The following is a 13,731-nucleotide window of genomic DNA, read 5'->3' on the forward strand; positions in this document are numbered from 1 at the left end:
TCTAATCTCCTAAGCATTGTAAACAGTTTGAATAAATAAATATTGAACCTTTTCTGTTTCTTGCTTAATTGCAGTTGTCATAGCTTTATCCAGTTCTTTTTTGGATTCTTCTGCCTTCTGGCTGAGAAGCAAACACTTGGTTTTAGCTTCATTCAGTTTCTGTTCAAGAACAGCCTTGTCTTCTTGTGACAACTTTTCTCCATTCTCTTTCAAGAACATTTCCGTACTTTTCACAACCTCTGCCAAAGCTTGTGCACTCTCCCTCATGTCTTTTTGGATTTCCTTTTGGGAAAAGAGAAAGTAAATAGGGTAAATAAATTATTCACAAGAACTTTCGGATTAACCTCTTATAACTACCTCTGATTTGGCTGCAAGCACCACAAGGCTCCTTCTTTACTTAAGCATACGTGACATATTACTAAACTGCAGACTAAGATTACTTTAAAAAAAAAAAAAAAAAAAAAAGCCCTTATCTCCAAACACAGCTAAGTACTTTTTTAAAAGACTGCAATTTGGAAACCTCTTGTCTTATACTTCCCTTTTGACCAAGGCTATTTTTTTTTCTTTCTTTAGTAGCTCAAATATTCTTGTCTCCATATACATAGAATAATATACATGTATATATTGCCTGAGACACAGTAAATCTGTGACGCTATCTTTAGTAAGGTGAGTCTCTTGGGAAGTTCAGTTCTATTACTATTCTAATGAAAAGTTGCAGAGGGAGCTGAATAAACCTCAGAAATTCACACTAATCTTTTCAAGGTAGAAGATTTCCCATATTTCCTGGTTTTGGTCAGGCCCGAAATGCCGTAAGAACTTTTTTCTTAATGCAATTTGTCATAACAGTCAAAAAATTAATCATAATGTAATCCTTTCAATCTCAAAGTAATGTTTAATTCCATTAAATTTTACAGGGGACTGATGTTTAATTTTATTTTAACCAGTTTGCCTTGTCATATGATAGTGCCAGACAGAACATCTGCCTTCCAATTACCTGAAAGGAGCTTTAATTATTAAAATATCTCTGGTTTTTAATATATTTCCCCAATTACTGAAATAATATTTTTTTTCTTCTCTATGTAGTGTAATGCTTGATGCTGCAAGTCATAAAAGATCTGACTCTCATTTTACACTGCAGATTTTGCTGCAGCTGAAAGAAGAACTCATTTTAGCAGTTCAGCAGGTATTCTACAATGCTCTTCCTGGAAACCCTGTATTACAACAAGATTCTCTCTCTCTGATAAATCTGTCTGTGCTCCCATCCCATACAGATTATGAAGGGCCAAAGCTCTCCCTGACGTGATCTGTAAGAAACCTTCTTTAATCCCCATTCCCTTTGCTAGACACACTGCTGCAACTGCAAGAAGTCAGCCAGCAAACAACAACTTGCCTGTTATGCTGCCTGCCAGACAGTCAAGGATAGCTGGTATTTATTTATATTAAAAACTGAAGTACATGGTATATAATTCCTTTACTAGCATGGACTATTCAGCACCCATTTAGATCATGAATTCTTGAGGGTACTTAGGTTTTTCCACCGACTACAAAAGGAACTTAAACTAGCTGCTTTTGTTACTTTGAAGATCATGAAAGTGAGGCAAGAGGAGTCAGGAAGTTTCTGCCTTTATGTCTTATTGATACTCTTTGGAGCTCAGTGGAGCTCTTATGGTATAACTAATATAACTAAGACTAGGAGGAGGAGGAGGAAGGGCCGGATCAAATTATCCAGGCCTTTAACTGTCAAAATCTCAAGCGATGTCAGCCAGGACTGAGTAAAAGCTTACAGGTGATGGTCTCTGGCCCTCAGCCAGGACACTGCCTGTGCACAGCACTCGCTCCAGCCACCTCTTCTGCAGGCAGCATCACGGGTCAGGCCACCGAGGCCTCCTCGCTACAGAGGACCTGGCCACTGCGACACGCCACAGCGCAGCTGAGCAATGATTCTCGGGGCCCAGAGAGGCCTCACGGACATGGCGAGGACACCAGCACACACAGGCTGGCTTCCAGAAAGGAAAACGACCCAAGGCGGGCGCCGGTCTCAATGATTTGGCTACCACCATCTCACAAAGGGACAGGGCCTTCTCTCTCAAGCTAAACCTTGAGCCAGGCCAGGAGCTCCCAGGTACCACGTGGGAAACCCAGCGAGGGCTTGCCGTGCTGCAGGGAACAGGGAAGCAAACACAGGGACAGGGAGCTGCTCCATAAGGGCACCGAGGAGTCTGCAAGCAGCCCAGGAAATCCTGAATTCATCAGAAAGCGAGAGGGAGGCAAGGGAAAGGCTCCAGCAACAGGAAGTCTGCTGGAGTTCAACAATACTGTGCACAAGGATAAGCCTTCCCTATCACCAGCAACACATCCAGAATGTGATTTTAACACAATAAACAAGTGTGGCTTTATCACATCTGACAGGAACAGTCTTAAATTAAACAGTTAAGAAATCTGGAAGTGTTTCGTAAATGCTCCCTATTTTACTGCTTTCTAGTTTCAAACATTTTTTGCCACTGGCACATAACTTCAGTGTTTTCATGGGCAACAGTTTAAAGACACTCATTTAGGCCTTTGCTTTGCTGGCCAGACAAACCTATTTTACTTTCCTCGCACGGTAGCCTCTTCTGCCAGTGAAAATGCCTAGTCACTCCCCTCTACCCTCATCCTCCGTTAATGTGCCTGATTAGGGGTGAACATACCTCCTGCCTGCTCTGGTACTGCTCTAGCTCAGCCTTGCTGTCTCCAATATCGAGAGACTCTCGGTGCCCGATGATTCGATTTTCAGTCTGCGTGAGCAAATCACATATTTCCTGCAGTTTCTCTTTGCATTCTTGCTGCCGTTCAGCCACATCCTGTATCAGAGCCAAATACAATTGAACAATGAAGTAAAAACTTTCTCACTATAGAAGCTAACAGACACTCTAATAGGAGCTACTTTTTAAAAATGTATCACAGAGCAGTCATTTTAAAAATATGCTGTAAACATGATAGCAGGGGTACACAGAGCAAGATGAACATACAGTAGTTATGGATACACCTCAGGTATGCTGTAAGTAAAAGAGACCATGTTTGATGGAGCTGCCCAATAGAATTCTGGCCATGCACATTACGTGAAAGATGAAACCTCCAAACAACAGGAGTGAAAATCCAATCTCTTAATTGCTTGAAGCTTGTGATAAACACATATTAAAGCTGAAAAAAGAACATCAAAACAGAGGTTAGTTGTGATTCTGTGTTAGCTCTGTTGGTATGCATAATATGTTACCTGAATAGAAAATGCTGACCTTTTAAGTAGCAGGAAAGAACAAAACATGCAAGATCATTATTGTTACCAAGTCCCACATAAGTATCCATATCTGTGCTTTACCCTATTTCACATTTTTTGACAGAGTATAGAGGAAACAAAAGAGCAAAATATCACAGGTCCTCAGAATGCTAAAAAGCCTTTTGTTACCCAGGAACTGGTGGTGGCGGTAACAAGATGGTGATTCCAAATGTTGCTGTGCTTCTCCGGCCGAGGAGGAGATGCACTACAGCATCTTACTGGCCTCCCTTGACTACAAAGCAAAGGCTGCTCCTGCTGGCCAACTGCAGCTGCACCAGCTGTACCTGCCTGCACCAACTTAACCCCTACACATCCTCCCAATGCCCTGGGGCCCAGAATCTCCTATCTGCAAGCTGATGTACTCATACATCCGTCCCTCTAACCCATTTCGGTCACAACAAGTCATGCTAGCAAGATTAAACAAATCCAGCTTTTTAACTATAACAACAAAGATTGCCCAGCAATGGCAGATGGCTTGGCAGATGAGAAAAAACAAAATCTCCAGCAGAACAGAAGTGCCAAGCAATGGTGGCAGTACAACTGCAGCAGCAGCAGACTTGACTGCTTTTTTAATTTATTGATGTAGCTTCTAAACAGCCAATACTTGTGAGGAATCTCAAGTAAATTTCCCTGGTTGCTGGAAATAGCAGGCCTGGGAGCCTTGGGCTGCAGAGATCATTATGAAACTGTTCCTGTCTGCAATCTACTATGCTCGTTCTGTGAGCTGTGATTGCACCAAAAAAAGACAGAAATGACAGTTCACCAAACTTGATCAATACAGTCTTTGTAGAACTATGTACGTATCCGTAATAAAAAATGGAGAAGATAGGGTTGCACTTAGTACTGCATGCTGGTATTAAAATTCCTCATCCATAGACAAAACTACTCAGCACACATTTACACAAGAGGCAAACCTTCTGATCACCCAGCTCTTGCGCTGCCTGTAACTGAGTCTCTAAGCTTTTCACTTGAGATGTCATTGCTTCCTGTACTTCCTGAAAAGATTTCTGGGTGGTATTTAAGAGCCGCAGCAGCTGTTTGCTCTGATTAGGAGAAAGATCTTGGGCATGTTCAGAAATGAAGAACTGAACGTCAAACGCAGCGGATTCCAACTGCACTTTTGTACAGTCAAGCTCTGTGGCAGCGTTCTGTAAATGGAGAGAGGCAAATGACAAGCAGTGAAGACAAACTCAGGACGGATAGAAATATTACTCTCCTTATACTTAGTCCCATGTTCCAAAATGCTTTTCAGAGCCCAGTAAACCAAACCTCTGCTCAGAAACTCTCTGACCTGTTCAAACAGGCATTTGAATGAATCTGTGCATGGTTTTCTATATGACAATCCATGTTCAACTAATAAATACAATGACCTTGAACTTCTTTTTCTTCCCTTTCTCATGAATGTCTGAGAACTGGCTGACTTTCAACACTGAAAGATTTATGGCCAGCCTCTGTTCACCTGAATGGCAGGTTAGTTCTATAAAACACCAATCTGAAGACCTAGAAATGTTTAAAAGATTATCAAAAGCATTTCTGTCTTAAGTTCCACAAGGACATGCCCCATTTCCAGCAGTGTGGCAAATTCAGCACGTAGTTACAGCTGTGAATGTCCCTAAGACAATATCATGCCTACTGGAATCCCATTAAAGCAGACACACAAAAAAAGTATTTTTATCTTTCATGCATATATGTTCATATATGCATATGCACATTAATTAAAAATTGACTTGATTTGTTTTCTTGACTCATTTCAATGAAGGTTGTAATGAGGAAGTCTTTCAATAGCTTTTTATACTTCCGCATTTTTTGCTTCCATAAAATACTCATATGTAAGTGATTTGCAAGGTAATTAAACTTCTATAAGGAATCTCTACCCTGTGCATTAAGATATAATTTTAATAACTGAAATATCTGTAACATAAAAGAAGGGCCAGATTTAATACAATAAATCTTATCAGAACAAAAATAGGGTTTTTTGTTGTTGTTGTTGTTTTTAGTAATCTAAAGTTTATCAAAAACTTTTAGGGATAAAAAACAAATTAATAATACTGCTTAATGGATCAGCATTAAGTTGCCTTTTTAAGCAGTTATTTCTAGCTATCTGTTTAAGCAATAGGGGTTAATGAGCAGCTACAAAAAAAGAGCATTTTGTAATATGCAAAATCAGTACCTCCCATAGAAAAAAAAAACTTGCCTTGAGGATTTGTAAACTTTGCTTCATGTCTTCTGTATCATTACTGTTCGGTATGAAGTCATTCACAACTTTACTTTTTTCTGTGATCCAGTCTGAATACTCCTGCAGTTTGCTTAGAAGTTGCTGGTGTAATACTGCAAGCTTAGACTAGAAAGAGAAGTTATATATTTATTTATGCTCATATTGTTTAACTACATTTTCCATCATATTAAATAAAACCATAGGTATAATTAATACACACAAAGAGCAGAGCCAAATCAAATTTTTTTTTTAAGCTAAATTTCTTTGAAGACAACTGGTATGAATCACGTGAATCACGCACAGGTCTACTCATGAAAACATACCATTTCAAAGTCAACAGCACAGATTATTTGTGTTGCTCGTTTCGAAGATGTATCAGAGAGCACCGGAAATGCTTCCTGCAAATAGTCATAGCTTATCTTTAGCTCTTTAAGTTTCTCCTTGAGAACATCTCCATGAGAAAGCCTTAGAAACTCTTCTGTCAGCTTCAAATCTTTTTTTAGGATAATGGCAAAGGCAGCCAGTTCTGATTCAAATGGCTGCAAAGAGAAACATGCAAAATGCGTTGGTACTAAGCAAGAAAAACATTTAAATCAAATTTAATTTAATTATATTTGAAATCCCTCTTTTTGAACTAATGGTCTTTCCTTACACTCACAATTAAGTACGAGCATGAAGCACATTTTACTGACCTCTAATTGTTCCAGTTCTTCTTTCAGTGCTTCCAGGTTGCTACTAATTGGCTGCTGATTATCTAGGTAGCATTTCATATCTTGAACCACAGCCAAATGCTTTCGCAGTTTCTCTGTTAGCTTTAAGCACTGCTGTACTCCACTGTACTGAAAATGAGTTTTAAAAAGAAAAGGTTTTACAAACCAACAAACAGACTTAAAATGAGGCAATAAAAAAAAGCCAGGCTAATTATACTTTTTTAAATTTATTACTTGTATTTGTTATTTTAAATTTCTTTAGTATTTATTATTTATTTTTTCAACAGTTCTTGTGGTTCAATTCTGTTCTCCCATACCTAAAATAATTCAAGCAGCTCCTCTAACACAGGGCATAGAGTCTCCACCAGCTGCAGTTACTTACCATGGCAGCTGGGTTGTCTTCCAGGGCTGCTTCATTTGTTTTCAAAGTGGGCTCAGTGAAGCTTTTGGAAAATCTCTCTGTCTTCTCATATTTCTGGTCTCTTCTCAAAGCAAAATCTATGTCATCTTCCACCAGATTCTCCTTGGGAATTTCTGATTGTTCTGTTGAGAAAAGAGTACAAAGCCCATCTACTTTTCCTTTACCATCATGTCCTACGGTGACACCAGCAACCTGTGAGCTTGTAAGCAAACTACTTATCAGCTCCTCTAACTTGTAGGTACCTTCATCTCCAGCTGAGATTTGAAAAATGTGCCCAAGTTGAGAAGTAGTAAGTTTTGGAACAGCAGCTTTTACTCCTTGGTCTGTTTCATTCTTCATTTCATCTGGATCATCCGTCCTTTGTTTGCAGGATTCCTGCTTCAGAATATCCCGCAGAAGGTCGGGACTTCTGCAGTCAGGCCCAGGCAATGGCAGTGCCCCCCAGCCCTTCGGCTCTGTGCCTGGCTTGGCAACCATTAATGCAGCTCTGAGATCAGCACTCGTTTGCTTTACATCTGACTCCCGAGATGTGTCACTCGCAAGCTGCGTGCTTCTAACCATTGCAAGTACATTTTGCACTAAAGCTTTAGTATCAGAGTAATTCAGGGGTTCGCCCTTCTGCTTGCAATACACATGTCCTTTTTTCAGTTTGCTTTGCAGTATATTCCTTAAGTTTACTATGAGTGTGTCAGGCAGTTCTGGGGACTGTAAAATATCTTCCTTGGTTTGAAAGTCTTTGCAGAGTCCTCTTTCTGTTTGTAATGGCTCCATGGACATTTGTCTTCCCAAACCATTTTCAAAGGAAGAAGTCTCGGTAACCAGGAAGTTCTCTCCCTTTGAGTTCCTCACAGCCTCATATCCTTCCTGGGCGACATTAACCAGACCAGCCCCTATGCTGCTCAGAACTACTGAAGAAACGTCACTGGGATGGGTGGCATTCCCAGAGAGTAGAGCTCCAGTCCCATTCCCTGATTCTTTGGCATTCTCGCTACTTCCTAAAGCACCTGCTTCTATGAGGGCAAATTCATGCTCACTGCTGCTCTTACCTTCCGAGCTGTCATTAAGCACATTGACAGTATTTTGACAGGTAACTGTTCCCTTGGTCAAGTTTATTTCTTTGGCGTTTATTGTAACTTTCTGGGGAAGGGAAAGAGTATGAGAGTTTAATTCACTTGAATGCATTTCTTCCGTGTCAACTATGTCCTTGAGCAGAAATTCCTTTTCGTGCTGCAGATCATGTCCCCCTCTTTCACCATCTATAACGCAAGAGGATTCTGCTTTATCCAGCTCTGAATTGCCTTCTGCTTTTACACCAGTTACACATTCTTTTATAGAAGAGGAAAAGTTAAAATAGCTCTTAGTTTCATCTGATTTCACATCACTTCCAGTATCAAGCAAAGTTTGATCTTGTTCTTTACTTGAAACAGGAGTTTCTCTATCAGCTTTAACTACCAATGCATCAAATATTTCCCCAAGACTTTCGATATGAATGGGACTTCTACTTGACTCTTGGATATCATTTTCCTTTGTAATATTTATTGTATTTGTATTTTCTTTAGGACTTTCAAAACCTGTTCCTATTTGACCACACTTCCTATCTGTGGCTTGTTCTGTTCGATCAGTAAGTGAACACTGACTATCACCATCACTCAGATGAGACATATGTCCAAGGAATTCTCTGTCATTTAACATTGGTTCCTCTACAGGTACTACTTCTTTTTGGTTTTGCTCACGATTTGAATGCAACATTGGCATGATACCAGTATAGTCTCTATTCATGCTGTGAACAGATAAAGAGCATTTTGGGAGAAACAAATTGGTCTGATTTTTTTCATCATGATCTATAGCTTGCTTTGTATTTAAGAAGGTTATTCCTGTTTCATCAGATGTCTCAGTATCATCAAGGAGCTGAAAACTTGGAACCTTAAACTCTTCTTCACTCTTAGAAGAAATCCAATTAGCGGCAAAGACATTTTCAGACTGATTACATTCAGTAATATCTTGTGGCATAGGTCTACTCTTGATAGAATTCGCATACTCATTGTATCTTTCTTGGTGTCTTTCTTCTTCACTTGTATGTGCAAGATCAACACATGTTTCCTCTGAAAAATCTGATACAGTACTACATTTTCCAGGGGGCAGTTTTCCCTTCCCCTGGTTGGACTGGAACTGCAAACAATCCTCTGTCACTGTGCTTAAAGAATGGTAACAGTTATCAATATTCTGATTATTTTCATCACTATTTTTCATGTCTCCTAAAGGAGTCAACAACTTGTTGCCTATATTTTTACATTGATGGTGTGAGTAAAAAATATCCATTTCTTTACCACTTTCAGATTCAGTATCAGAGTCATCATAACTATCATCCTCATAATCCATATAGTCATATGTCATATCATCCTCCTCCTGTGTTCCTTCGGATTCATCCTCACAGGAGTCACTTTCTGCTTTCATTTCACCTTCCTCATTTCTGTCTCTTTGTACTTCTGTTTCATAGTGTAAGGGGCTAAGGCCTCGCTCCTTACTTCCCTCCCTGTCCACAGTCACTGGCACTCTTAGCTTTCTCTCTTCAAAACTCCTTGTTCTTTCCTTTTCCTCCTCAAGGTAGGTTTCCAAAGCCGTGGCACTTGTTGAAGCTGTATTTATGCCCTCAGATAGACCAGTCAGATTTACATTCCGTGAATAAGGGACCCCCTCTCCACTATTAGCTGCAAGATCTTGAAAAGAGCTGTTCTCTTCTTCCAGATTTATTAGACCACATCTCTGCTCTAGACAGCCCAAAGCAACGTTATCAGGGTCTGGTGTATCATCATCCCCCAGCTGTGAAGTATCATCATCATCATCATCATCATCAACTTGGGGAGTATGATAGACATCACTGTCATCATCATCAACTTGAGGAGTTTCATAGGCAGCATCATCCTCCTCCTCATCTTCATCAGTCTGAGAGCTGTCATCTTCAGGGTCTTCCTCACCACATTCACGGTGCAAGAGTTTCCTTTCAAACTGCGGGATGCCACCGCTCTCTTCTAGTGATGAATCAGAACTGCTGTCGACCAGCTGTAACTTATGAAATGCAAGATTGGTTTCTTCTGATGTCAGCCTGTTACCATCCCCCACGATTGGTCCATCACATCTAAAGGTACTGTCATCAAACAGAGGCCTGCAGTGCCTGTCTCTGCTGTCTTCTGGACACAGCCTATTCTGCAAAGCAGTGCAATCCTCCAAGGATGGACTGCCAGCATCCCCTACGGATGGCCTGTGACGTACATCAGAGTAGCCCGGTAGAGGCTGCTTGCTATGTCCATGGCCTTCAGATTGTAGCATAGCAGCAATTTGACTTCCTAATTCTTTACAAGAAAGTTCTACTGGAAGGCTATATGCAGTATCTGCATTTATGGATAAACCAGGACTTCTCTGAAAGTCATCTTTCCTGCTGCTATCAGGTAACAATCCACTGTCATCAGCTTGTAAAATGTGAAACGTGCATTCCGTGCCCCTTTCCAGATCTCTCTGGATTTCATTAGCTGACCAATCATTCGCACACCAGTCATTTTGTAAGGTTTTATAACTCTCGTTTTCCTCATCCAGACTGCCTGGCATGCATATGTTTTCTACTTCTATTTCTGAAATGAGATTTGGTTTTGAGTCCTTTGGAAGATACCGTTCAATATTTTCTGAATTTCCCTCCTGATCCTTAGGCTTCCACAGCTGTAACTCCGACCATTCAGAACGCTCCAGAAGACTCGCGAGTGCATTTCTGTTTACAGAATTTTGAACATTACCTCTCACATTTCCAACTTCCGTAGGTTTAGCTAACAAAATCTCCTGTGTATACTCTGATTGCTCAGTAACAGTATTACAAACATCGGGTCTACATATATAAATGTCTTTTCCTTGTGAGCCTTTATGATTCCCCAAATCTTCCAAATTAATTAATTCCCTGCCATTAGAAGTATTCTCAACACCTGAAAGATCACCCTGGACACTGTGTGTGACATTACTGAAATCTACATTGCTAGCTGAATCTAGATTAATTCCTTTTGGGCTTATGTATTTGTTACTAAACTCGATTTCTGACACATCGGCGTTGTATGCATCACCTTCCAGTAATATATTGATGGCTTCTTGCAGTTCTCCATCATGTAACAAAAGTCTTCCTCCAGTGTTTGCGTCCATATAACTATTTACCATTAAATAAGATATAAATAATTTCTTAGCTTGGTCCAAACTATGATGACATACATGGTCTTCCTTGCCAGAACCTTCATGCTCCTCTGCATCATGAAACGCAGAAGGCTGAAGCTCATAGGCTGATAACCATTTTACAGCATTTTTACATGGAGATTCTAATTCTTCTACATTAGGCATTTCATCTGGTAAAGTCACACTGTTCAAAACGGACAGAGTACTGATGTCTATTACCCCTGACTGCGCAGCTCTATCTAGACTGAGGACTTCACAAGTTTCTGGAATGTAAAGTGCAGCTATTTTCTGCCTACCATTTAGTATTTTGAAAGCCAGCTCGTTTGTTATCATCCCTTGATGCAAAGAAGTTGATATGGGGAATATTTCACCAGTATGAGGCCAGATTAGGCCAACAAAGCCTTTCTGTGCTTCTAATACCAATAATGCACTGGTAGATGATATTAAGTTACACTGCACAGCTTCATCAACCGTCAGGCGTTTGCCAGAATTTGGACAAACGATGCCACCAGTCTGAACCTGGTGGGTGAGAATCCCACAGGCAGTGTCCTCATCTATCATCCCTTGTTTCATGGCTTCTTCCACAGTCACTCGCTTCCCTGAGTCGGATTCAATTATACCTCCAGACACTATCTGAGCCCCCAGCAACCTGAACATCGTTTCCCGATCAATGAGTCCTTCATGGGCTGCCCTCAAAACAGTTATCTTCCTTCCACATTTCAGTGTGATTCTGCCTTTTTCTTGTGGTTCCACAGGTAAGAGTCTTAACCCTGTTTCTTCATGTATTATGCTTCTATTAACCATCTGTTCAAGGGAAATTTTTTCAGCGGAGTTGGGATCTATGAGATCTTTGCATGTGTCTTGTCTTTCCAGAAGCTTTGCATACAATGTTGGAGGAATCAGATTCCTCTGGAAAGCCTTTTGTAAAGTCAGGTTTTCTCCAGTAGAAGGCAAAATTAAGTGCCCACTTGAAAGCTGATTCTCAAGAATTTTAATGGCCAAAGATTCTGAAATTAGACCGTGATCTAAAGCTGATACAACTGGAAGGTTTATTAGTGATGATTCTGAAATAAGCTTCTTCGCACTACTTAATTCCTGCAAGTCCACCATTGTCTGCTCATCAATTAGGGCATGAGCTTTAGCTTCTTCCAGATCACAACATACTCCTAATTCTGGAGAAATGATACCAGATAGAATCAGCTGATTCTCAAGCAATCTAATTCCAGTGCCATAATCAATAAAACCTTTTAAAACAGACTGAAAAACTGAAAGGACTTCTCCTGTTGTTTGGTCAATGATACCAGCAATGACATTATTCACCTAGAAAGGAACAGGAAAAATTAGGTATCAGTACTGTCAGACTGTATAGTTTAAAATTTCTTTTGCTTTTGAAAGCATGTTAAGCATAAAAACATGTACTTACCAGCACTGGAGAAATGTTGTGAATGTTAGCAGCTCAAATGTGCAAGTGATCTATGTCAGTCATTCAGCAGCACACGATATGATGAAAGGTTTAGAATCAACATGCATCTGTGAATTGAAAACCTATGCTTTGCACACACAAATAGAGTTAGTGAAAGAAGAAGAGGTGATTGCAGAGTGAGCAAATAGAGCGTATTCCTGAAAGGCAAATTTTCATGCTCTAAATGTCCGTGAAAGGTTAGACTATCTGGAAACAGTACGTGATACAAAACCACCATGCTATTCATGTTTACAGCATACACCACTTCTGTGTATACACTCAACGATATGGAGATAAATATTCTAGCACCAAATACTGCATTTAGTTTTCAGGGAAAGCATGTACTCAGTTTGGCAATATGATTTAGACTAAATTGACATCCACTGCCTCTGTATGTATGATAGCATATTCATTTTCAATACATTTTTAAAGAATTCTGTATTTAAGTTTGAGATCAATTCAGAAACACATTTGTAATATCTCAGAGCTAAACACTGTATGTGCTCCAATCAACATTCCCAGCTATTTTTAAGAAAAAGTGGGGTTATATACTTTGGGACATTTCCAAATGATACATGGAAGAGATTACCATGTGATTTTATGGTGTCATTTTTGCAGCAAAACACAAGGTATTTAGCAGTCAAAGAATGGCTTGTAAGAGAAGAGTTAGGAGATGAATGCTTTATCTTTCTTCATGCAAGGCACACACTATTAAGATTCTTCACAAAAAAATCTAATGAGCAGCATGTTCATATGCACGCGTAGGGTTACACAGTGCATCATACCAGGTACATAAACCCTTTAGTTGAATAAAATCATGTTCTCAAGTTCCATACACACTGTTAACCTTCACTGCTCGTATATTGTTACACAGCCATGCAATAACACAGAAAACCCAGAAAAGCCTGAAATACAAGTTTTCCATCTTGTTACCTTTTCTTCCATCTTTTCATCACTCAGATACTGTGCTTCCTGCACTTGCTTCAAAGCTTCATTGGATAATAAGCTGTAACTCTCCTGGAGGGATCTGATTTGCTTTTCCATTTCATTTCTCTCTTCATCTGTCATTCTATTAAAAACAGAATAAATAAATAAGAGGTAGAGAGAAAAGGAAAAAGCTCTGAGTATTTCTTAAACTGCAGGGAGTGATCTGTGAATCTTTTTTAAAAGACTAAAAAATCATGCTTCTTTTGACATAGTATGTATTATAACAGAATGACAAAACACAGCTGGATGCAAAAAATACAACTTAGTTATGAAAATGCTCCAGAAAACTATAATCTGCTTGTCATTCTACAGGAAAACAGCTACACTAATCAAAAATTTACTCTGAATCATCACTATAGACAACAGACTGTCACTTGTACGTGCCTCTGTCTACTATTAACCAATCCAGACAAGTAA

General features: G+C 39.7%; 1 protein-coding gene across 1 annotated transcript in view; it reads right to left on the minus strand.

Moving 5' to 3' along the window:
- Window positions 1–13,731, minus strand: part of LOC104579616 (dystonin-like) — a gene marked incomplete at its 5' end in the record, with an annotated part of 125,125 nt that overhangs the window by 92,995 nt on the left and 18,399 nt on the right. Inside the window, 8 exons of the mRNA XM_088538358.1 lie at window positions 49–282; window positions 2,688–2,840; window positions 4,228–4,461; window positions 5,508–5,654; window positions 5,852–6,067; window positions 6,221–6,367; window positions 6,621–12,185; window positions 13,261–13,396. Of these exons, the coding sequence (XP_088394484.1) occupies window positions 49–282; window positions 2,688–2,840; window positions 4,228–4,461; window positions 5,508–5,654; window positions 5,852–6,067; window positions 6,221–6,367; window positions 6,621–12,185; window positions 13,261–13,396 (6,832 nt within the window). The remainder of the gene's footprint in view (window positions 1–48; window positions 283–2,687; window positions 2,841–4,227; window positions 4,462–5,507; window positions 5,655–5,851; window positions 6,068–6,220; window positions 6,368–6,620; window positions 12,186–13,260; window positions 13,397–13,731) is intronic.

Source organism: Tinamus guttatus, unplaced genomic scaffold (genome assembly GCF_059628265.1).
Source record: "Tinamus guttatus ecotype Peru unplaced genomic scaffold, ASM5962826v1 Tinamus_guttatus_pri_ptg001031l, whole genome shotgun sequence".
In the NCBI taxonomy this organism is placed as follows: domain Eukaryota; kingdom Metazoa; phylum Chordata; class Aves; order Tinamiformes; family Tinamidae; genus Tinamus; species Tinamus guttatus.